The sequence below is a fragment of the Amblyraja radiata genome, chromosome 27, assembly GCF_010909765.2.
Source record: "Amblyraja radiata isolate CabotCenter1 chromosome 27, sAmbRad1.1.pri, whole genome shotgun sequence".
Lineage (NCBI taxonomy): Eukaryota > Metazoa > Chordata > Chondrichthyes > Rajiformes > Rajidae > Amblyraja > Amblyraja radiata.
The window spans coordinates 30,041,527-30,067,676 of NC_045982.1; the positions used below are offsets into that span (position 1 = coordinate 30,041,527).

The window sequence follows — 26,150 nt, forward strand, 5'->3', positions numbered from 1 at the left end:
TAAGGAAGAGAAATAATGGAGCTCCTCTTTTTGCTCTTTTTTCTAGGGGAAGTGTTTAGATGTGGAGATGATGCTTTCATTTCAAAAGTAGACTTAACACAAGGAAGTAACTCTTAGATCCTAGATACAAGGAACTGCAGATGCTGATCTCATCTACTGTATCCGTTGTTCCAGGATTGTTCTAGGACTCCTATATATCGGCGAGAGCAAGAGAAGAAAGGCGATTGTTTCTTCTCTCATTCCACCTTGGCCTACGTGATCTCTGGTTGCTAAACAATTTAATTCCCATTCCCATACTGACCTTTCTGTCCTGGGCCTCCTCCTCCCTTGTCAGCGTGAGACCAAATGCAAATTGAAGGAACAACACCTCATATTTCACTTGAGCAGTTTACAACCCAGCAGTATGAATATTAATTTCTCTAACTTCAAATAACCCATGCATCCCCTCTTTTTCCATCCCTCCCCCACCCTAGTCGTCATACTAGTTTCACTGTCCTGTTGAGTTTCATTGTCTCGTGTGTAACTCATTGTCATGCAGCCCACAGCCAATAATGGACCATTATGGGCTCCACCTTTCCTTGATCATCATTACATTTTTGCATTCATTTGTTCCATATCTCTCTATATTATTGTAGATGCCTCTCGTTTCCCTTTCCCCTAACTCTCAGTCTGAAGAAAGATCTCAACCCGAAATGTCACATATTCCTTTTCTCCAAAGATGCTGCCTGACCGGCTGAGTTACTCCAGTATTTTGTGTCTATCTCCATTTAAATGTACATTTTATTTATTTGTGGATTGCCTCATTATTTACTATAACTACAGCAATTTGATGTCACTATAATTCACAATCCAAGTTGTTATTTTGAAGATTCATAAGATCATGTGATAGGAGCAGAATTAAGACATTCGGCCGATCGAGACCACTCTGCTATTCAATCATGGCTGATCTATCTCTCCCTCGTAACCCCATTCTCCTACTTTCTCCCCATAACCTCTGACACCCATACTAATCAAGAATCTATCTATCTCTGCCTTAAATATATCCACTGACTTTGGCTCCACAGCTTTCTGTGGCATAGAATTCCACAGATTCACCAAACTCTGACTAAAGAAATTCCTCCTCATCTCCTTCCTGAAAGAACGTCCTTTAATTCTGAGGCTTTGACATCTACCCCTACACTCTCCCACAAGTGGAAACATCCTCTCCACATCCACTCTATCCAAGCCGTTGACTAATCTGTATGTTTCAATGAGATCTACCCCTCATCCTTCTAAACTCCAGCGAGTATAAGACCGGTGCCGTCAAATGCTTATCATATGTTAACCTACTCATTCCTGGGATCATTCTTTTAAACCTCCTCTGGACCCTCTCCAGGGCCAGCACATCCATCCTCATATACGGTGCCCAAAATTGCTCACAATATTCCAAATGCGGCCTGACCAGCGCCATATAGAGCCTCAACATTATGTCCCAGTTTTTGTACACAAGCTCTCAAAATAAATGCTAGCCAGTTCATTGGCTGTATTTAAGAGGGAGTTAGATGTGGCCCTTGTGGCTAAAGGGATCAGGAGGTATGGAGAGAAGGCAGGTACAGGATACTGAGTTGGATGATCAGCCATGATCATATTGAATGGCGGTGCAGGCTCGAAGGGCCGAATGGCCTACTCCTGCACCTATTTTCTATGTTTCTACCGGCCCGCGGTCCACATCCAGCCCGTGAAGGGGTCCAATCCGGCCCGCGGGATGATTTTGGGGGGGAGGGGGAAAGTAGTTTTGTTTAGAGTCTAAACTACACATTCCCGTGCAGATGGTGTGATAGGTCCCTCACACCTCCCACCCTGTGTCCATCGGTCGCTCTGTCCATACCGCGTGGAGTTTTAACCCCGGCCCGGAGCCAGGAGCGGGCCGGGTGAGTGGGGGCGTCGGTGCCGCCTCTGGAGCCGCGGGGATGAATCTCGGGCTATGGATCCGCTCCGATGCCCGACCCCCGGGTCACTGACCCTCACCTCCCACGGACTCTAGCTGGACACAGCAACGTTGCCAGTTCGTGAAACGTTGATAGCAAAGTTGACTGGAGAGGACTGTTTCTAGAAGGCGGCCTGACCAGCGCCATATGGAGCCTCAACATTACGTCCCAGTTTTTGTACACAAGCTCTCAAAATAAATGCTAGCATTGCGTTTGCTTTCTTTACTACCGATTTGATTTGCAGATTAACATTTTGGGAATCAGCACCAGAACTCATAAGTCCCTTTGCATCTCCTATTTCTGGATTCTTTCCCCATTTAGAAAATATTATCTATTACTTTAATAGGGCGGCACAGTGGCGCAGCTGGCACAGGGCACCTGGCCTTACAGCGCCAGGAGCCCAAGCTTGAACCTGACCTTGGGTGCTGTCTGTGTGGAGTTTGTATGTTCTCCCTGTTTTGCCTCACCACTTTCTACCAGCTATCTCCCTTAAATTCCATCAGTCTGAGGAAAGGTTCTGACACGAAAAGTAATCTGTCCTCCACAGATGCTGCCTGATCCACTGATTTCTTCTAGCAGTTTGATTTTTACCAAATTATTCTGTATTTTGCTATGAGAATTCAATGTTTCTTAAAGGGTGGCAAAGTGGCACAGTGGTAGAATTGCTGCCATACAGCACCAGAGACCCAGATTTGAGCCTGACTATGGATGCTGTCTGTCTGGAAATTGTGCTTTTTTCCCCCCCCAATGTTTCCATGTGTTTTCTCCGGGTGCTCTGGTTTCCTCCCACACTACAAAGATATGTGTGTTTTGTAGGTTAATTGGCTATTGTAAATTGAATGTAGGGTAGTGCCTGGGTGATCACTGGTTGGTGCTGACTGTTGTTCGGGCCTGTTCCCATGATGCATCTTTAAAGTCTAAAATCTAAAAGTCTAATGTTCCCAACCAATTGTGATTAATGTAGAAACAAGGAAATGCAAATGCTGGTTTACAAAATAAGGCACAAAGTGCTGCGGCAAATGCGAGCAGCACCTCTGGAGAACATTGATTGGTGACGTTTTGGGTCAGGATCCTTCAGACTGGTTGTCATGGTGGTGGGGAAAAAGCTGGAAGAGTGGAGAGGCATGACAAAGTCTGGCAGTAGGTGCACATAGGTGAGGATTTTATTTTATTTGGTAGGTGGTTGGACAAAAGCAACAGATGAAAAGATAAAAGGTATGAGATAAGGATATAAGATGCGCTAAATGTGAAGCCAGAGGCATGATTATGGGGGGAGGGGCGCAGGCGGACAAATGAGAAATGGCTGTGCATCCATGTAGAACACAGGGAAGAGAGGGAGGGGAAAGGGGGGGGGGGGGTTGTTTGTAGGTTAGTTACCTGAAATTGGAGAGTTCAATGTTCATGCTGTTGTGTTGGAGTTAAGAACTGTAAAAGGTGAACACTTGCATGTGTGGTTCATTACTTTGAGAGCTTGCCATCAGTGATTAAAACATTGAAAGGCAAAATCTAGATTTATATTTTGTGTGGTGTGGTGAAAATGTGATTATATTGTCTGTTTTATGCCAAAGGGATCAAATTAATGCCAGTGCATGATGGGGTGGAAGGAAGGAGAGTGCACCAACATCTAAGTTTGAATTTTATTTAGCGAATGCAAAGTCCTTTAGCCAAGCAGTTGCCTCTTGATCTGCTGTATGAAGGGTGACAAGTCCTCCTTTGAGTCTTTGTTGAGGGCATGCTTCAATGATGTGTTGCATTGTTTGCTGCTCTCCACAAGCACACCGTGGGGTTGGGCTGCTGCCCCATTTGTGAAGGCTGGCCAAGCAGGGGCCATGTCCAGTCCTGAATCTATTCAGCGTCGTCCACTGCTGCCTTGGGAGATTGGTGCCAGGGACCGGTAGGGTGGGGTCTGACACCAGATGTTTATTTGGGACGTCCTTGGACTCCCATTCCTTTTTCCAAGCTGATTGGATGGTGAAATCAGCTGGTGGTGGGTTCTTCCAAATTGGTCGTCTAGATGGAAGTCGAGCAGTGGGTGGGTTGAAGATGTCCATGTGAATTGGCAGGTGAGGGGAGTTTTTGGTCTTTTGGAGCATCCTTTGAGTGAGGACTACTTGCCGGATGTGTGGAGGGGCTATGTTGGATAGGACAGGGAGCCAGGGGAGTGGTGTTGGGCGGATTGTTCCTGTGATGATCCTCATTGTTGAGTTCAATTGGGTGTCCACATGGTGTGTGTGGGATGACCTGGACCAAACAGGGGCACAATATTCGGCTGAAGAAAATGCAAGGGCTAGTGCTGAAATGCGCAGTGTGGGGGCTGCTGCCCCCCACTTTGAGCCAGCAAGCTTACTGAGGAGAATGTTTCTGGACTTCACCTTAGCTGCTGTTCTTTTGAGATGTTCCTTGAAGGATAGGGTCCTGTCAAGGGTCACTCCGAGGTAGGTTTGAGTGGGGAATACTTCAGTTTGGTCCTGCTCAGATAGATGTTTGGTTCTCTTGTGGCTTCTGCATTATGGAGGTGGAACACACTGGAGACCGTTTTTGCTGGGCTTGGTTTTAGGCGCCAGGTTTTGCAGTACTCGTCCAGTTTAGCAAGGTCTTCATTGAGCACCTGTTCCAATGTACCAAAATCTGGTGCTTGGAAGGCCAAACAGATGTCATCTGCATAGATGAATTTGCGGGATTTGGTGGTGGGTAGGTCATTTGTGTAAAGGTTGAACAAGGTTGGGGCTAAAACTGACCCTTGCGGGAGCCCATTCTTCTGCGTTTGAATGACAAAACACAATGGAGGAGCTTTGCACTGAACTGATACCAAGTGTTTATCCTATAGTTGATGTCGACCATTTTATCTAATTTTGACTGCAACATTCCAACAATTTAAAACAAACTTTTTTTAATCTTTGTTTGAAGTGCTTTTAATAGTTCAAGAGATTACATTTAAATGGTAGCTTTGTTTCCTTAGTTTACCCCAAGCATACTTCATTAGTAATCAGGTACTTTACAAATGTAGTCACAGCTATAGTGTGTTTTGCAATATAGCATTTTTATGCTAAATTTTTGCATAAATCTTTGACATGTGCAGTTAATTAATTCAATTAATGAACACTTCATGATTTAATTGGTAATGGGTTGCTAAATAGCAACACACATTGGTCAGATAGAATCTGTGGGATTAATTTTTAGACTGGACCTTTTAACTCAAATCACATACTTTTTTCCCCCCACAATGGAAGAATTACCAGCTTTTGTTTATTTAACCATGCACTATAAAAAAAAATATCTATAGTGTGCCAATCAATACATTAGGCAAACATTTTCACATTGTTGAGCTAATTAAGCATTTTCCTTAATGGTGTTTAATCCCAAGATGCTTGATTTCATAGGTTGGATTTATTACTGCACAATTCTCTATTTAGGTTGCTACAAGGGAAATTAATGGCTCAGAAACAAGCATTGCTGGCTGTTCATCAATCCCTGGAGAAAAGCTTCAAGGCCATTGAGAAGCAACAAAGTTTGTGGGACAGTACGTTGTTGGAATGCACTCATCTCCTGAGCTCCTCGAGTAATCTGGCCGAGCAACTCCGGGCATGCAACAACGTTGACTTCAAGACGACACCCTTTCGAGAGTTTCCTGATCTGAAACACCGCCTCAAGTACAAACTTACCCAGGCAATGGAAATCAATTTGGAAAAACTTGAAGAGAAAATGTATGTTTCATGTTGAGCAACTATTGATAATGAAGCCTAAAGTGTCCTGTTTATTTGTGTAATGGTGAAATTAGACAAAAACTACCAAGCAAAGGTAGAAATAATTCATTGTCTCAGGTTCGACAACTGGCTTGGAATGAGTTACTGGCCCCAAAAGACTGGAGAACCTGAGAAAAATACAGCAGTTATAGGAACCTAGTTGTCATGTTGGATTTGGTGAAAGAAAATATTTTCAGTTTGAGCATTTTTTTAAATGCATAGTTCCTTGTTGCAGCCAGCAAGGTTGAGTCCAGAATAAAGCTATCTGGTTTTGTGGCAGATACTTGCCTGAATGGTAACTCTATGGAGCTCAACATCCAGCATAACACCATATTTTAATGGGCATTTTTCTCTTCAGAGGGTTAACCGTATTTTTGATTTGTCACATCTGAAAATCTGTTCCCCTACCTGACACCTGGATGAACACAAAGTTCAACAAGCCTCTTATAATTGCTGTATTTTGCTCAGCTTCCTGCCTTTTGGGGCCATTACGGTGCTCCAAGCAAGTGTGGTGCACAAAAGGTCAGTGTTCATCCCATCAGTTGTGGGATTTGCACTTCTCATGAAATGTCACATTGCCCCATGTACTTTAGTTCTGATTTCTTAGTTGCTGCAAACCTGCATTGGACTTGCTGAATCTAAAAGGCAATACTAATAACTTTGGTCCCAATGTGGAGTAGTTATTGCTCAGGCTATTTACTGACAGATTACTAATGCAGGATAATGTTTAGAACAAAACAGAAACTTTATTTTAGTACATCTCTTTGAGGAAGCTTTTATCATATTTGAGATGTAGAGAACTACATATAGATAATGTGCAGGAAGCATAGTGAGAATTTAAATTAAAAATCCAACTAAAAAAAGGCAATTGTTTGTCTGCCTTGATAGCTGAAAAGCATTTGTTGGCTTGAAAACTGAATCCTTCAAAATCGGTTAAATATTTGAGCAAAGACGCACATGATGATACAGCACCACCTAAACAATATAGATTGTTGATACAGGTCCTGCTCAAATGATGTTTCCACTGGACCTATAATCTGACTAGATTTAAGCACTGCTAGATTAAATTGTTTCACAATGCATGAAAACAGTGCTAAAGAAGAACTGTAATTGTTTAATTTTGAGCAGTTTCAAAATGTTGAAATGAATTTCTAGTGATGCAGAGTCATCGTATTTCTCATGAAGGGAGAGCCTAGAAGGAATGCTCCTTCTAAAAACTATGTTGTCACAAGTTCACAAGTTATAGGAGTAGAATTAGGCCATTTCGCCCATCACGTTACTCAATCATGGCTGATCTCTGCCTCCTAATCCCATTTTCCTGCATTCTCCCCATAACCCTTGACACAATTTCTAATCAAGAATTTGTCTATCTCTGCCTTAAAAATATCCACTGACGGTCTCCACAGCCCTCTGTGGCAATGAGTTCCCCAGATTAGAGAAGTTCCTCCTCACCTCCTGTCTAAAAGAGTGCCCTTTAATTCTGAGGCTATGACCTCTGGTCCTGGACTCTCCCACCAGTGGAAACATCCTTTCCACATCCACTCTATCTATGCCTTTCATTATTCTGTAAGTTTCATTGAGGTCCCCTCTCACCCTTCTAAACACCAGGCAGCAGAAGCCCATTTGTCAAATGCACATCATATGCTAACCCACTCATTTATGCAATTGTCCATGAGGCTTTTATTGGAATGAGAACGGGGAATTAACTGTGTGCTTTCCTCCCATCTTTTAAGGAACGTTCTACAGAGGGTGCGAGACACGACAAGTAACCAAGTGGCAACGTGCTTCCAAATGTATGAGCTACATGCTGACACAATTGGTTTAACTTCAGTACTTGAGCACTCCAGTCTCTACCCTTCTGTGGCAGATATGCTGGAATGGCTTCAGGACATCGAACGGTTTTACCAAAGCCAGTATCCTTTTGTGCATATCTAAAGTTCAGGGAGCTTTCTTCATGGCTGACACTGCTCCATCTGCTGTAATTTCACTAGTAACGTGGGTTTGTAAATTCCTATTTCTTAAAATGGAAGAACTGGTATAAACCAACTGTGAAGTCTTGATCATTGGAACAAAATCTGCAGATGGTACGATGCAGTGAAGACATTTAATGGTGGCACTTTTGTTTAGTTTGGGGAAACAGGCCATTCGGCCCACTGAGTCCGCACTGATCAGCGATCGCTGCACATTAACACTATCTATCCTACACACACTTGGGACAATTTACACTTATACCAAGCCAAATAACCTGTAAACCTGTACGTCTTTGGAGTGTGGGAGGAAATCGAACCTCTCAGAGAAAACCCACGTAGTCACGGGGAGAGGTTACAAATTCCGTGCAGACAGCACCCGTAGTCGGGATCGAACCTGGGTCTCTGGCGCTGTAAGACAAGAACTCTACTGCTGTACTGATGGGAATGATTTCCAGCCAGTAGCTCCCATCCCAAGATAGAAACAGGAACACCGGAATGATCTGTTTTACATGTACAGGAAAAAACTGCAGATGCTGGGTTAAATCAAAGGTGGACACAAAATGCTGGAGTAACTCAGTGGGATAGGCAGCATCTCTGGACAGAAGGAATGGGTGACATTTCAGATCGAGACCCTTCTTCAGACTGATCAGTATGAGAAGGGTCTCGACCCGAAACGACACCCATTCCTTTTCTCCAGAGATGCTGCCTGTCCCGCTGAGTTGCTCCAGCATTTTGTGTCTACCATATCACCAATGACACTCAGTGACCACAGTACAGAGATGACTTTTATCTTATTATTTTCGAGACACCTGCTCCTGTTTCATAGTGAACTATGAAGATTATACCAGCGACAGTAGTAATGGAGTTCACTCTCCTGCCCCCATTTTAAGTCCACCGCAACTTGTTTTACCAAGCAACCGTCTCTCAAGTTTTCCCTCTTTTTTCCTTAGAATGTTCTCATACGTACGTGAGGATGCTCTTCGTTGACTATAGCTCTGCATTCAATATGGTCATCCCCACCAAGCTCACCACCAAACTCCACCAGCTAGGCCTCAGCTCGCCGATATGCGATTGGATCCTGAACTTTCTGACGGAGCGACCGCAGGCAGTGAGACTGGGCCCGCACCTGTCCTCCACTATCACCCTGAGCACCGGCACATCACAGGGCTGTGTACTAAGCCCCATGCTCTACTCCCTCTTCACTCACGACTGTGTTCCTGCATTCGACACCAACACCATCGTGAAGTTTGCAGACGACACAACAGTGATTGGGCTGATCACCAACGGTGATGAAACAAAATACAGGGCGGAGGTGCAGAACCTGGCGGACTGGTGCACACGTAACAACTTGTCACTAAACACCTCCAAGACCAAGGAGCTGATTATTGACTTCAGGAGGTCCCATAATGGAGAATACGCCCCAATCTCCATTTACGGGGAAAGTGTGGAGAGAGTGTCCAGCTTTAAGTTTCTGGGCACTCACATTTCAGAGGACCTCACATGGTCCACCAACACCGCTGCGCTGGTCAAGAAGGCATAGCAACGACTGTTCTTCCTGAGGACATTAAAAAAGACTGGTCTGCCCCAACAGCTGCTGACAACGTTTTACCGCTGCACCACAGAGAGCATATTAACGTATGGCATCTCTGTGTGGTATCTCAGCTGCACGGAGGCGGAGAGGAGAGCTCTTCAGCTCGTCGTCCACAGAGCGCAGAGGATCATTGGGACAGAGCTACCAGCCTTGGAGGGCATCTACCACACACGGTGCCTCAGGAAGCATCCATAAAGACTCATCACACCCCTGTAACGGTCTGTTCGAACTACTTCCCTCCGGCAGACGTTACAAGGCCTTCTACGCCCGAACCTCCAGACTCAGAAACAGCTTTATTCCAAGAGCTATAGCGGCTCTGAACCGGCCCTGCTGAGTGCCCCCCACCCCCCCTGGACTGTCTCCCTCGCATGGTCACGACACACAGCTTATTTATTTATTTTACTTTTCTTTTTCATCGGTTGGAGCTGCATACTAAATCTCGGTGCACTGACGTGCAATGACAATAAAAGATATTATTATTATTATACTACATCTTGCCACTCCCAACCAAGAGCCTGCTTACCCAGGATAGAAAATGCAGGAAACACTCAGCAAGTCAGGTAGCATCTTCGCACTGACTTGCTGAGTGTTTTCTGTTTTTATTTCAGATTTCCAGCACTGGTAGTTTTTTGATTTATTTTCACTTTCTTGACAGGCTGAAAGTGGCCCTTCGGCCCACCTGGTCCACGCTGACCATTGATCACCCGTTCACACTTTTTATATGTTATCCCACTTTAACATCCACTCCCTGCACAATAGGGGCAATGTACAAAGGCCAATTAATTGAAATTCCAGCATGTCTTTGTGTTATGGGAAGAAACTGCAGCACCCGATGGAAACCTATGCAGTCACAAACCACGCACAGACAACACCCGAGTCATGATCGAACCTGGCTCTCTGGTGCTGTGATGCAACACTTCTACCAGCTAAGCCATTGTACTGTCCTGACAGAATATTTCATGTCTGTCTTCATTAACTATATAACTCAGCCCTGGCCTCTGCCTGTTATTAGTTTCTTGTCCTAAAGCTAAAAAATAAATTTAAGGTGGTTATGGAAGATGAAGGTAGTGATTGAAAGATTCATCTGGTTCTCAAATAATTAGTTATTCTATCACACCATTTTCTTTAACAATCACACAAGGTATCTTGACAGGAAAATTTTGCTTCAGAACATCAACTGTGATAATCTGCAAAATATTCAAGCTCTCCCACAATCCTGGAACAGAGTGTCAGAACAGATGGATCAAGACTTGATTCAAGGTAATTTGGACATTCCTTCATTCTGTTCCCATCTTCTTTAAGCTCCTATCACAGCAAAGGAATGGCAAGTTGGATGGGCAACTGCACCTGAAGCTAGTACTGCTACTTTGAATGGCATTGGGGATAAAATTAGGAGGACAGAAGTTCCATTGTTTTATAGACACAAAATGCTGCAGTGACTCAGCAGGACAGGCAGCATCTCTAGATAGAAAGAATGGGTGACGTTTCGGGTCGAGCCTTCTTCAGACCCATCATTTTATGTTTGAAGACTGTTCTGCAACGGAAAGAGAGGTCAGCCGGGATGATACAAACACGACAAGGGTGAGGATGGGTCAGAGGAGAGAGGCTCGGGCGAGGTAATGTGGGGGGATAATAGTTCGGAGGGAAGGGGTAGGAGAATAGCGTGGTTAGAATAGGGGGGATGTGAAGCAAGACCCAATGGTACCATTGTGGAGGTGGTACTTGAAGTGGCAGGTGGCAGTTCCCTGTTGGAAGGGGGAGAGGTACAAAGTGGTTTTGAGTCTGAAGTAGGGACCTGACCAGAAACGCCACCTATCCATGTTCTCCAGGGATGTTGCCTTGACCCGCTGAGTTACTCCAGCCTTTAGTGTCTAAGAGGACAGAAATTAGTTTAAATCTGAAACCAGTACCACAGAATTACACAATTTAATAAGGGACAGGCTTTTTTACGTAGATGTCATTTCCTTAAGTTGTGTTTAGCTGTTTCCTCATTTTGCTGAGATTAGATGATCTCTCAGATCCAGTGGGAATATAAAGTTGGGATGATTTCTCCACCACTTAAACTCAGCAATCTACAAGAAAACCCAAGTGTTCCAGCCTTTTAGGGCTGGCATATCTGATATATCATTATCATTTCACCATAACTGGGTGAACCACTGCATGGGCATTAATTGAAGATATATTTAAACATACCTAAACAGGTTAATTGTGGAACGAGCTGTCTGAGGAAGCTGTAGTGGTAGGAACAATTGCAATGTTTAAAAGGCATTGAGTCAAGTACACAGAGTAAAGGTTTAGAGATATCCGGGCCAAATGTAGGCAAATGGGACTGACTCAGATAAACATCTTAGATAGAAACAAAAAGCTGGAGTAACTCAGCGGGACAGGCAGCATCTCTGGAAAGAAGAAATGGGTGACGTTTCGGGTCGAGACCCTTCAGACTGGTTAGAGATAAGGGAAATGTGAGATATAGACGGTGATGTAGAGAGATATAGAACAAATGAATAAAAGATGAAAAAAAGTAACAATGATAAACAGGCCATTGGTAGCTGTTTGTAGGGTGAAAATGAGAAGCTAGTGTGACTTGGGTGGGGGAGGGATAGAGAGAGAGGGAATGCCGGGCAAAATGTTGTGCCTCTTTTCAAGCTGCAGGGAACTATATGCCGGTGAGCTTAACATCTGTAATTGGAAAGTTGCTAGAAGGTATTCTAAGGGATAGGTTATACAGCGGGACAGTCAGCATGGTACATGGGTGAGAGGTCGAGTCTTACAAATCTGATTGATTTTTTTGAAGACGTGACCAAAAAGGTCGATGAGGGCAGAGCTGTAGATGTTGTAAACATGGATTTCAGTAAGGCATTTGACAAGGTTCTGCATGGCAGGCTGCTCTGGAAGGTTAAACTACATGGGATCCAAGGAGAGAAATCTGAATGGATAGCAAATTGGCTTCATGGAGGGAAGCAGAGGGTGATAGTGGAAGGTTGCTTCTCGGGCTGGAGGCCTGTTACTAGTGGTGTACCTCAGGGTTCAGTGCTGGGCCCATTACTGTATGTCATCCACATCAATGATTTGGATGAGAACATACAGGGCAGGATTAGCAAGTTTGCTGATGATACAAAAGTAGGTGGTTTTGCAGATAGTGAAGATGGTTGAAAATGATTGCAGCAGGATCTGGATCGATTAGCCTGGTCGGCTGAGGAATGGTTGATAGAATTTAATGCAGAGAAGTGTGAGGTGTTGCATTTTGGGGCTACTAACAAGGGCAGGACATACACAGTGAATGGTAGGCCTCTGGGTAGTGTAAAGCAGAGGGACCTAGGAGTACAGGTGCATGGTTCCTTGAAGGTCGAGTCACAGGTAGATAAGGTGGTCAAGAAGGCTTTTGGCACTGTGGCCTTCATCAGTCAGAGTATTGAGCATAGAAGTTGGGAGGTCATGTTGCAGTTGTATGGGACATTGGTGAGACTGCATTTAGAATATTGTGTTCAATTCTGGGCATCATGTTATAGGAAAGATTTTGTCAAGCTTGAAAGGATTCAGAAAAGATTTACGAGGATGTTGCCAGGACTAGAGGGTGGTGAGCTATAGCGAGAGATTGAATAGGCTGGGTCCCTTGGAGTGCAGGAGAATGAGTGGTGATCTTATAAAATCATGAGAGGAGTAGATCAGGTAGATGCACAGAGTCTCTTGCCCAGAGTAGGGGAATCGAGGGCCAGAGGACATAGGTTCAAGGTGAAGGGGCAAATATTTAATAGGAATCTGAGGGGTAACATTTTCACACAAAGGGTGGTGAGTGTATGGAACAAGCTGCCAGAGGAGGTAGTTGAGGCTGGGATTATCCCAACGTTTAAGAAACAGACAGGTACATGGATAGGACAAGTGTGGAGGGATATGGACCAAGGGCAGGCAGGTGGGACTAGTGTAGCTGGGACATGTTGGCCGGTGTGAGCAAGTTGAGCCGAATAGCCTGTTTCCACACTGTATCACTCTATGACTAGTTGTGGGATTAGGAAATGTGGGTCTCTATCGTACCATTAGTAAATCCATTCCCAAATCAAAGTGGTTGACTAATAACTATTTGAATTGACCAAGATGTATCAACAAAACAAGTGCCCACTTGGCAGTGACGGCCATACACTCAAAATGCGGGGAGGGGTGAGGGGAAACTCAAAACATTTCACTTTATTAAAACCGAATTGGTTGAAAATCTTTAAACTGGGGGGAATAAGATATTTGCGTAGCTTTGTTTTGTGAAGAGTCACTGACATTGGCCTTTTTTATGATGCAGATACTCTGCTCAGGGTGGCATTCTTCCTGGAGTCTCGCCAAGGATCCTAATAGCTGCTCCTGTTCACTGGAACCCCTGGTTTAGTTTTCTCCTTAATGCCAAAAGAAGTGCCTTGTCGTGTGCCGAAGCAAAAGGTGGCCGTCAGATTGATTTTTACATGCTCTATCTTATCCCGAATGAGGTTTAATTGAGCCTCGACTGCAAGCATAGTTTGTACTTTACCTTGCCTTGAGAATCTGTTTGTCATATCCCTGTCTTAGTGTACCCCACTGTCTAGTACTTCCCCATCTCCTAGTCCTGCAGCAACCACTAAGGCAATGGGTATACATATCAATAATGCCATGTGGGTGGAGATATTTTAAATGGAAAATTGTTCTAGTCCTTGCTGCTCCACTGGCCATGTATTGCAATTCAAATGTCCACTGGAACATAGATTAAAGACCAATTTACCCAGAATAAAAAAAACAGCACGAAAGCCTTCACCATCCAGCCAGCCATTTCAGGAAGACTAACCACTGTCTATACTGTAAGCACAAGCTCATTATCCAGATTGAACAATATAAGGCATTCATCCAGTGTTTGGAAGAAGTTCCTCATCAGTGGCATCACATCAGTCCCTGGCTACAACTTTCCTCAAAGATGGTGGACAACCCTCAAAACAGAATTTCCTCGGGTCAAGGGAAAATGTGGCCACCTGCTCCACCAATACTTGAGCCCATGTGCAAATGTGGTGGTAATCTCAAACTCTGGAATAGATCCACCCACCCAGAAAGATCTGGTTCAGGGCCCCCCCTTGTTTTCCACTGGGGCTCAATCCTTCAGTCACGAGGATTGGAAGGAGAAAGAGGAGGGCAGACCATTGGCAGAATGAAAGTTCCCGGTGGCCTCCGCAGAGCTGTGCAAGAGTGGACCTGGCGGCTGCAGAAAATGAAGACTCAGCGGGCCGTCTGTGGCCTTGTGCGGCGACTGGCCTAGGCTCGCTGCTGCAAAAAAGTGTTGCTGCCAGCAGGGGGAAGCTTAAAAGCCTTGAAGACCAGAGGGTCGAGGAGGAAACTACTAGCGACAGCAGTAGGAGAGGGACTTCAAGGTAGGCAGCAGGAGGTGCCCCAGGGACACAGGCGGTCGGGCAAGGAGAGGGACTTCAGGTTGTGGGCCTGCAGCAGCCTGGAGCTGACCCGGATCGGGGAACTCCAGTGCTCTCAACATGTGGACTGGACTTTGTACTTTTTCTTTGTAAAGGGTGCCAGAATATGGTAATTGTGTATTTGTGGGTGGTGCAAAAGAATTTCACTGTGCTGTGCATATGTGACAATAAAGACCCATTGGACAATGCAGGGATTCCTCTTTGGTAAGCTCACTGCAATATGCTAGTAAGTGAACCCATAACTAACTGGCTTTACAAAAATTAAATTACATTTACTGCATATACAATCATCCACACTTCCTTGTCCTCTAGGAAATATTTGTAGAATGGAACTGTTCTGCGAGCCAGTGGAGACTTAATGATCTCAATGGCCTTCTTTTGAGAGAAATATGAATACAAAACTATTTGGCTTGGGGTTGACACTGGGCATCCAGAGAGACTTATACAAAATAAGGTTAGAAACCCCACCAGCAGAAGGAGGGGGTGCAGAAGAGGTTTACCAGAATGCTGCTAGATTAGAGGATATTGGCATTTGGGTTATGGAGGCAGATAGTTAGATAGACACATGGATATACATGGAGGGATATGAACCACCTGCAGGCAGAGATTAGTTTATATTGGCATCATGTTCGGCACAGACTTTGTGGGCGGAAGGGTCTGTACCTGTGCTGTACTTCTCTATCTTCTGTAATAGACTCGGGGTACTTTTAAGCCTAGTTGGTAGCATCCTGTTAGAAGGTTGTAAAATCTAATTTTTATGGGAAAAGGACACAAAGCGCTGGAGTCACTCAGCGGGTCGGGCAGCATCTATGGAGAACATAGATAGGAGACATTTCAGGTCAGGACTACAGTCTCAAACTAACAATGCAACACCAAGGAAATTCTACAGCTAGACGTTGTCCTTTAAAAGGCACACAGCCATCGGTCCTCGATACATTCTTGATTTCTTTGTGGGACCGAATTGCCTCCATTTGGCTGAGCACGAAGGATATCTTGGGGGGGAAAAATATATGGAAGACAATCTAGTGGGTTGTATGTCCATAAGAAGTAAGTCATCTTTCCTGTGTTTTAATCGATAGAATGTTCGGCTCCAACAGGTCGATGGATCTGACCCTTTGAGATTTCTCTATGTGTTGCGTGAAATTAGGTTTGTACACCCAAGTACAGTTAATGAAAACACATTTGCTCTTTTGAACCAGCAGAAAGCCATGAATCTCATTCCACTGCAACAATTAAATTAAATGGGTTTGCTTGCCTAAATTATTAGTGTGCTATGTTGACAGGGTTTTCAAAATCAAATTTTCCTCTGCTTTGGCAAGTTGCCCCAAGAGTTCTGTATTGAATGTCACTCATAATGAATTAAAATAAGCCATGGGGAATTTGTGGCTGGACATTTTGGATATATTTATGTCTAATAAATTCTCAGTGCAGGCTGTTAGAAAATAGTAACTGTATCTGTTCAGCAGTTTAACCATCATTAATGCCCCATTTGATTGATGTCAAGCCAATTTCAAATGTCGCTGCAGTAATGCATTGTATTTCTTTCATTACATTGTCATTAGCTTTTCATTTGAGTTTTTTTTAAACAGTCGATGTAGCATTCTGACAAGGAACAGTTACTTTGAATGCTATTATTTATTTTTGAAGGCTTGTGCAAGCTGTCTTACAAAAAATTGAGTTCACACATTCATCATGTAAAGCTCACCTTTGTGAAGCTGGAAAAACATTTGTGGTGGTGCCCCTTCAAGAGAAAGAAATGAGTTCGTAAGGTGGAACTCTGGTGAAGGTTAAAAAAAGGCATTCACGCCTCAGTTTGCTGTGATGCACCAGACAGCAATGTGGAACTGGCTGCAGAAATTAGTATTGACTGATTGAAAGGTACAGCGTGGAAACAGGCCCTTCGGCCCACCGAGTCCACATCGACAGTCGATCACCCGTTCATACTCGTTCTATGTTATCCCACTTCCACATCCACTCCACACACACTAGGGGCAATTCACAGAGGCCCATTTATTTACAAACCTCCACGTCTGGGATGTGGGAGGAAACCCACGGGGTCACAGAGAGAATGTGCAACGTCCACACAGACAGCATGCGAGGTCAGGATCGAACCCGGGTCTCTGGCGCTGCAAGGCAGCAGCTCTACCAGCTGTGATCGCTGGTAACCTCTAATTTCCAACACCAACTCCAGTTCTCTTTCGACTGCCATGATTGAATCAGCCTCCAATGCCTCCTTGCTACATTCCAGATCCTAATGGCTTGTTTTCTTCCTGTGCTGCTTTTGCAAATCCCTTCATTCTCTGATTTCTAATCCTTGGCCATAGGAAGTTTCAACGGGCAGGGTCTTGGACAGACATGTATGAGGTCAGAGGGTCTGTACTAGTTACAGCAAGTGGTTGAGTAGCATTGGTGGGTAGAAGGGACCAGCAAATTTAATGTCACGTTTTGATGAATCAAGCTGCCTAGACTTAGTCACATTTAGAGATACGACGTGGAAACAGGCCCTTCTGTAAATTGGCCCTAATGTGCAGGATAGAACTACAGAACAGGTAATCATTGGTCGCCGTGGGCCGAAGGGCCTGTTTCCACGTCGTATCTCTAAATGTGACTAAGTCAATTAACCTACCTGCATGCCTTTGGAATAGCAAGAAAATGTTCTCCTTTGTTCTTTCTATTTAGATGTGTATTTTCTTTTGTGTTTTATTACATGAAAGTTGTTTATATTCACACATCTCGCAAAAAAAACAATTTTTTGAGGGTTTTAGATATTTGCTTGGTCCAATGCTTTAACAAGGATAAGCAGCAGATGGCGCTATTGTACTATAAAACACATTGCAATACATCAGCGGCAAATTGCCAGACCCAAGTTATCATATGCATTTATGCAGTGTTTTTCACAATGTCAGAATCTGCTAAAGCAACTCAAACCAGAAATTACTTATTGCAATGGAGTCTCTGTTGTAATGTATGAATAGCTAACCTACATACACTAAGATCCCACAAGCAGCATTCAGTTGAATGATTGATTGAAGGAACAGCATGGAAACAGGCCCTTTGACCCTTTGAGTCTACACCCGTCAACCGTTCATACTAGTTCCACATTATTCCACATTCTCGTCCACTCCCTACACATCAAGGGGCAACTTACAGAGGCCAAATAACCTAAAAACCGGCACGTCTGGGTTGTTGGAGGAAACCAGAGCACCCACGCAGTGACAGGGAGAACATGCAACCTGCACTTAGACAACACCTGAGGTCAGGGTGGAAACCGGGTCTCTGGCGCTCTGAGGCGGAAGCTCTTATCAGCTGCGCCACTGTACCTCACTGTACAGTTGGTGTCCAGCAACTCTTATTCTCAGATGACGTTGGTTGAGAGAAATGTACAGTATTTGCCAGAAGATACCTTGCTCTTAAAAAATGTTTTTTTTTAAATTTGCCTGAGAAAGAAGAAGGTGCCTCATACAATATGACATAAGAACAATAGCAACTCAATCAGTGCAGTATTCGGCCAGTACAACGCTGAGGTCTTTAGCTTAGGCTATGATCACAGGTCTCTGCGATAAGAATGGCATCCACAACCTTCTGATAGTGATGTGAGAATATTCTACTGCAATGGCACAATTATAGGGCTTAATGACAACACAAAGTGCTGGAGGAACTCAGCAGGTTCAATGGTGCTTATTTGTAGTGGAGGAGTTCCTGCGAACTGACAGCCCCCTCCTCGCCCGGCCATCTCCTTGCCCAGCCATCTTTGAGTCTCATGGGCACATCCTGCAGCCTGCCTTGAAGGTGCTGGAGGCATTACCCTAGTTCACCCTCCTACCAGCCTTTGCTTCTCACGTTCGTGTCAGGCAGCATCTGTGGAGGGTATGGACAGACAACATTTCAGGTCTCCACATTGATGGGAACTGCAGATTGAACCAGTATGAAGAAGGGTCTCGACATTTAATGTTGTCTGTCTATTTCCCTTCCCTGATCCACTGAGTCCCTCCAGCTCTTTGTTTTGCTCAAGATTCCTGCATCTTCAGTTCTGTGTGTCTACATGGCTGAATGCACATTTAATATAATTGCAGCAGAAAAGTGAATAAAACGTTGCAGAAGAAAGTGCAGCTTTTAAATTCAAAATATATATTTTAGTCCTTATTAAATATCTATGGTGATGGAGATATGGGAAAGAATTTACCCCTCCCTCCACTGCAGTCAGAGTCAATGGCAAGTACTTCTTGATTAGATAACTCAGATTCAACTGAAATTAAACAGTGCTTGTTCTGCCACAACACCATGGCTTAACGTTCATTCTTAAAGCAGTACCTCCACTGTTTCTTAAACCATTGCTGTCAGCCTTGTGTGGAGACTGCCAATTAGAGATGTGTTATTATCTGCTCTAAAGCGCTGGGCATCCAGGGAGATTTTTGACCCATGGCATGGATACATTTTTTTTTAAAGAGAAAAGACAAACAAGCCCCAGTCAGACATAATTGTAAAACTGAACCATTTGAAGCATTCATTTCAGTTTCACAGGTACTCATTACATTAAAACACCAAGGGGAAGATGGCATCATTGCAATGCTGAATATTGGCCATTATTCTTCCAGAAGGCTGCATCATCTTTGTTGCATTGCCTTTGTACTGTGCAATAAATTATTTGTTGCTCCTGCGAGATGATATGTTACAGCAGGGAAAAGTGATAATAAATAGTTTGCGGCGGTAAAAGTCATAACTGATTCTAAGTCAGGTGTTCTCATAAACCAAAATAAACACAAAGTGCTTGAGTAACTCAACGTGTCAGGCAGCCTCTCTTGAGAACATGGATAGGTGCCGTTTGGGGTCTGGCCACTTCTTTAGATTGATTGTGGTGGGGGTGGGGAGAGAGCTGGTAATGCAACACTGACCTGACCTGAAACATCACCTAGCCATGTTCTCCATTCTAAAGAAAGGCCCCAACCCGAAACGTCACCTTTTCCTCAGAAATGCTGCCTGGCGCACTGAGTTACTCCAGCATTTGTGTAATTTGTTTGTAAAACAGCACCTGCAGTTCCTTGGTTCTGCGTTCTCAAATGTTAGGCCATTTAGGACTTAGATGAGGAAAAACTTCTTCACCCAGAGAGTTGTGAATCTGTGGAATTCTCTGCCACAGAAGGCAGTAGAGGCCAATTCATTGGATGTTTTCAAGAGAGAGTTAGATTTAGCTCTTAGGGCTAAATAAATCAAGGGATATGGGGAAAAAGTAGGAAGGGTACTGTTTTAGATGATCAGCCATGATCATATTAAATGGCAGTGCTGTCTTGAAGGGCCGAATGGCCTACTCCTGCACCTATTTGTCTATGTTTCTAAAATCCGTACCCATAAATATGCAGATCCAAAGAAAGCAATGAAACCTATAAACAGGGATGTACCACAGAAATCATTCTGTCAGAGGCCGCATTACTGCTTGCTTTTGCAATAAAACAGCAAGAAATTTCAGCATTTTGTGGATGGAGCCCAGTTCATCACACAAACCAGGAGCCCCTCATCGATTCCATCTTAACTTTACGCTGCCTTAGAAAAAGAAGGCAACATGATCAAGGGCCTTTTACATCCCTGTCATTCCCACTTCTCCCCTCTCCCATCGGGCAGAAAATGCAAAAGTTTGAAAACATTGATTCAGGAACAGTTTCTTCCCCAATGTTATTATACAGTTCCTAAAGGGTGTGACCCTGATTTTCCAACCTACCTCATTGTGTCCCTTGCACTGAACGCTTACCTGCACTTTCTCTGTAACTGTACTGCCATAATGTTGTAACACTTATTCTACACGCTGGTATTTTTCTGCCAGCACTACCAGTTGTGCTAGTTTAATTGTGCTCATATGCAGTATTATTTGATTAGATAGAAACATAGAAAATAGGTGCAGGAGTAGGCCATTCGGCCCTTCGAGCCTGCACCGCCATTCAATATGATCATGGCTGATCATCCAACTCAGTATCCTGTACCTGCCTTCTCTCCATACCCCCTGATCCCTTTAGCCACAAGGGCCACATCTAACTCCCTCTTAAATATAGCCAATGAACTGGCCTCAACTACCTTCTGTGGTAGAGAATTCCACAGATTCACCACTCTGTGAGAAAAATGTTTTTCTCATCTCGGTCCTAAAAGATTTCCCCCTTATCCTTAAAACTTCCCCCCTTGGCATACAAAGTTTTTCGATACACGTGACAACAATAAACCAGTACCAATACCAATGAGTTTCTGACTGCACTACGCCAGGTATAATGAAAGAGTCTTGAGGAAAGTGATAACAAAACATAGATATGCCCCAAATGTACATATGTTCATGTAGGTTTGTACAGCTGGCAAGTTCTTTTGAAGTCTTTCAAGTTACCAGTTGGTGCACAGAATGCCTGATGAACAGTTAACAAGTAAACACTAACTGTACTCAGAGTACGATCCAGACATAAATGTCTCCCTGCTACTGATTTAGTTAAATTTATTGTCACGTGTACCGAGGTACAGTGAAAAGCTTTTGTTTGCGTGCATGAGCACTAAAAACATATCACATCTTTATTTGAAGATATCAATCAGTAATAGAAGTAACAAAACATAAAACTGAGCAGTCCCCTCTATTTCAGCCCAGCTATTGTTCTTCATTTTATCCTCATACGACAACCCCTCGCTGTGTTTCTTTCATATTTTCTAAGGTCTAATCTCTGGAAATGGAGTTCAGTTCTCGCTCAAACTCTGCAAAAGTTTATAACACAATACTGCACTAAACTAGTAAAATTCATTCAGAAAAAAAACCATATAGGTATATATAGAGAGTACAGATTCAATGTTTTTCCTGTGGTCATAAGGTTTCCACTAGATCCTCTTGTATTATCACATATCACATAGATGCACAGTAGTAGTAGGCCCCTCTCGGTCATGACTGACCATGGGTGATGCATCCTGGTCAGATCGGATGCAAGCCTGGGCGATGTCATATGGAGGACAGGCTGTTGCCCATGCAGCATGTTACCCCCTCTCCACGTCGCTGATCGATCCAAAGGAACAGTAAGGCCGATACAGTTTGGCAACAGCGCCGTCGCAGGAGCTGCCAGAGTGAGGTTGTAGACAACGACGAACTGCCTTAGGGGCTCCGACTCTGGATTTTCTTGAGGTTTGCTCCTGGAGCCTTTTCCATGACTGGATATGGCCGTGGAGGTTTTAAATCAGAGTTTTCCCTCTCCTAGATGGACTGCCTTCCCAGGCTGACGAGCCCCATCTGCCGAGACTCATAGGGGCTGGAGCGTCTACCTTCCCGTGCAGGTCTATAGCACCTGCCCACTGCCCAGCACATAGATGCACATGTAGGTTAATTAACCACTATAATCTATCCCTTTAATACAGCAAAAATAATCAGAGAATTAAAAAGTGTGTGAGAGAAAATAAGTTTCAGGGCTATTGTAGAAGAAGAAAAAAGCAGATCAATTTCTTAAGACATGGTTGCCTTTTACTGAATTTCTGCAACAACAGAATGGTTAAACACAAATGTAAACCCGATGCCAGGGATGGGTGAGGGAGGGAGGGGGTGGGGGGAAGGTATAACTACTTCTTTTCTCTTCTTATTTCTTTTCTTTTCTTTTGCATTTCTTTGGTAGCTTAGGGGTCTTTTTCTTGCTTTCTCTTATTTTCTCTTTCTTTATTCTCTTCTTTTTTCTCTTTTTATTTCCTTTTTTCTCTTTTTTTTAATTTAGGTTTTAATGGTAAAAATGAAGCTGTACAATAATTGTATAACTGTTATGTCGATCGCCTTATCCCTGTACAATTGCTTCTAATAAAATCAATTCCAACAAAAAAAAAGAGGGAGAATGGGACTGATGGGATTGTTCGATGTGAGATGCAAAGACCCAATGGGGCAAATAATCTGCAGTTTCCATCAGTACGTTGTTCTCTCTCTCTCGAGAACCCGATTTGAAAACATATTGTTTTATGCCATGAAACCCTTCAATTGGCAAACCTTGTGAACAGAATTTCAAGTTTATTGTTATCTGCATAAGTACTATGAGGTCCAGGTCCAATAGAAATTTAACATGCTGCGGCAAATTCAGGCGACTGAATCATTCTACCACAACCAGAGCGCAGTGCTAAATTACTATCTACCTCATTGGAGACCCTTGGACTATCCTTGATCGGACTTTGCTAGCTTTACCTTGCACTAAATGTTATTCCCTTATCATGTATCTGTGATGGCTTGATTATTATCATCTATTGTCTTTCTGCTGACTGGATAGCACGCAACAAAAGCGTTTCACTCAGTGCCCGTGACAATCAACTACACTGAACTGAAACTGATAACAGAATTGTGGCTCCACCCTTATTTTCTTTAATTACCCTGTACTAACAATTAATAGTTCCACGGTGGGAACATTACTCTACAACTAACAATTAAGAATCATCTTTGAGGCATGCTCTCTTTCAAATGGTCCCAAAACAAGCTTTGCCGTAAAGATGGACATGTCAGGTATCTCTTGATAGAAATATGGGGATGGAGGTGGTGGGAGATTGTAGTTCATGATTTGAAGCAACAAAGGAGATAGCTTAGGGTAGAAGAACAACTTTCTGGATTTGATCTGGGCTTGATGCAGACTCTGATATTAGTATTGGTATTGGCTTATTATTGTCATATGTATCGCAATACAGTGAAAACCTTTGTTTGCATGCTATCTAATTAAATCAGATAGTATACATGAATACAATCAAGCCAAACATGTACAGCAGGCATATCAAAGTATAAACTACCAGAGTGCACAGTATATTTGTCAATATTGTAGCATTGCAGTTCGGTAGAGATAGAGAGATACAACATGGAAACAAGCCCTTTTGCCCACATAGTCTATGCTGACCATCAACCACCCATTTACACAAACCCCACATTAATCTAATCCAACTTTGTTCACTCCATAACATCACAAACTCTCCACAGATTCTACCTCTCACCTAATACAAGATGCAATTAACCTACCAACAACACACATCTTTGGGATGTGGGAGGAAACCGGAGCACCCGGAGGAAACCCATGTGGCCACATGTAGAACATGCAAACTCAACACAGATACTGCAGCACCCAAGGTCAGGATTGAACCTGGATTTCTGGCGCTGTGAAGCAGTTGTTCTACCAGCTGCGCCAGTGAGCTGCTCCTTAAAACATTAAGTTCCAGGGATGAAGTCCAATGTCCACAATGTGGTAGATTGGAAGATCGGAACTACACTCTAGCAGAGTGGATAACCATTCAAAAGGGAGGAAATACAATATGGTATGAAACTATCCTTCCTGTTTCGAGAACTCCCCAAATTGGAAAGCATAAATTGTGCACACGAGCTACTAAATAATTTAAACTGCCCAAAGTATGCAATTCATACGTCTACTTGAGTAAGCTCAGTTCTGTTTCTATAAAATATGGATGTGTGCTGTAAGTGTCTCATGAATATAGTAATCCCATCTCAGTTATGACTTCTGACATTAATTAGGCATCAATGAATGCCTCTGGGCCAATGCCGTGGAAATCTTGTAGCTATGAATTGTTGCACCCAGCAATGACAGACATGTTAACTGGTGCCTTTGCTGCAGACAAGAGGAGTCAGACCAGTAAGGACTTGTTTTCAGGCCCTAAGGTCTTAAGAGCAAGTAACAGCATTTAGGGTGTAACAATGGTGGAGCGGTAGAGTTGCTGCCTTACAGCACCAGGGTCCCGGGTTCGATTCTAACTACACGTGCTGTCTGGCCGGAGGGTGTACGTTCTTCCTTTGGCCGCGTGGGCTTTCTCCGGGTGCACCGGTTTCATCCCACACACCAAAGACGCACAGGTCTGTAGGTTAATTGGCTTTGGTAAAATTGTAAATTGTCCCTCGTGCGTTGAATAATGCGAGTAAAAATAGATCGTTGGTTGGAGCAGGCTTGGTGGGCCGAAGGGCCTATTTACGCACAGTATCTCTAAAGTCTAAAGGTCAATTCTAACCAGGTGGGCTCAGGCGGGGCGGCCATTTTGGGGGGGGGGGGGTGGGGGTGGCCGCTTTGAGGGAGAAGTGCTGCTGAGACAGGCGGGCGTAACAACTGAGCATTGCAGATAGAGAGGGAAGTAAAAATGGAGGAGGAATTGCATTACTACCAGGGAGAATGCCACAGGTTTAAGTTTATTATTGTCACCTGTACCAAGGTATAGTGATAAGCTTAGCTTTGCATGTTATCCAATCAAACCAGATCATACTATGCATAAATACAATCAAGTCAAACTCAATTGCAATAGGTGGAGAGCAGGGAAAAATAGCCAGCATTGTAGCTCACCAGTTTCAGAGACAAAGTCCAATGTCCACAATGAAGTGGATGTGAAACGAAGAGTATCCTAATTATGTAAGGAATGTTCAGTAGCCTGATAGCAAAGGGGAAGAAGCTTTTCCTGAGTCTGATAGTACGTGGTTTCTTGCTTCTGTGCCTTCCCTTTGGCAACATGGAGTAAAGGTAATGACCACGGTGGGCCATGTTGGCTGCTTTCTGAAGTTGTGTTAAGTGTGGATGGAATCAATGGTGGAGAGACTGGACATTGTGATGGACTGGGCCAGATCCACAGCTCTCCACAAGCTCTTGTGGTCTTGGGCAATTATTCCTAAACCAAGCTGTGATGCATCTTAGCAATACGCTTTCTACAGTGCATTTGTAGAAGTTTGTAAGTAAGTAGAGGCATTGGTGTGCCTGCTTGGTCATCGCTTCAATGTGGTTGATCCAGGACAGATCATTGGTAATATTTACACTTAGGAACTTGAAGCACTTGACCATTTCCACTTTGGCATCATTGATGCTGATTGGGGTATGTACTCCTCCCTGCTTCCTGAAGTCAATAACTAGATCTGTAGGAAGGAATTTCAGATGCTGGATTACACTGAAGGTAGACCCAAAATGCTGGAGTAACCCAGCGGGCCAAACAGCATCTCTGAAGAAAAGGAACAGGTGATGTTTTGTATCAAAACCCTTCTTCAGACTGCAGAGTTACTAACCCGCTGGGTTATTCCAGCATTTTGTGTCTACCAATAATAAGATCCTTTGGGGTGGAAGATTGCAACCTTCACGTGGTCCGCCCTGTTTCGACGAATGCAAACAACCTGGCATGCACAATCAAATAAGATCAAATAGGCTGTGCACGCCATACGCAAGAAGAAGAAGAAAATCAAGATCTTTCATTTTTCTGACATTGAGGGAGAAATTATTGTCCTGACACCATGTCACCATCTCTATCTCCTTGAGTTCCTTCTTGTCATTGTTCATGATCCAGCCCATCGCACTGGCGTCATCTATGAACTTGTAGATGGATTTGGAGCTGAATTTGTCCACACATTTGTGGGTGTATGGGAAGTATAGTAGGGGACTGAGAACCTATCCTCGCAGGGCGACAGTGTTGAGAGTTAATGTGGAGGAGGTGTTGTCACATACCCTCAT

At 43.8% G+C, this 26,150-nt stretch overlaps 1 protein-coding gene across 2 annotated transcripts in view; it reads left to right on the plus strand.

Moving 5' to 3' along the window:
- LOC116988602 (uncharacterized protein C1orf109-like) overlaps positions 1 to 16,141 on the plus strand; it is a 166,213-nt gene extending 150,072 nt beyond the window's left edge. For both annotated transcript variants that reach the window (XM_033045478.1, XM_033045479.1), the window contains exons 2-5: positions 5,381 to 5,671; positions 7,444 to 7,623; positions 10,413 to 10,531; positions 13,560 to 16,141. In XM_033045478.1, coding sequence (XP_032901369.1) covers positions 5,381 to 5,671; positions 7,444 to 7,623; positions 10,413 to 10,531; positions 13,560 to 13,609 — 640 coding nt within the window. In that variant the 3' untranslated portion in view covers positions 13,610 to 16,141. The remainder of the gene's footprint in view (positions 1 to 5,380; positions 5,672 to 7,443; positions 7,624 to 10,412; positions 10,532 to 13,559) is intronic.
- The last annotated feature ends 10,009 nt before the right edge of the window (positions 16,142 to 26,150 follow it).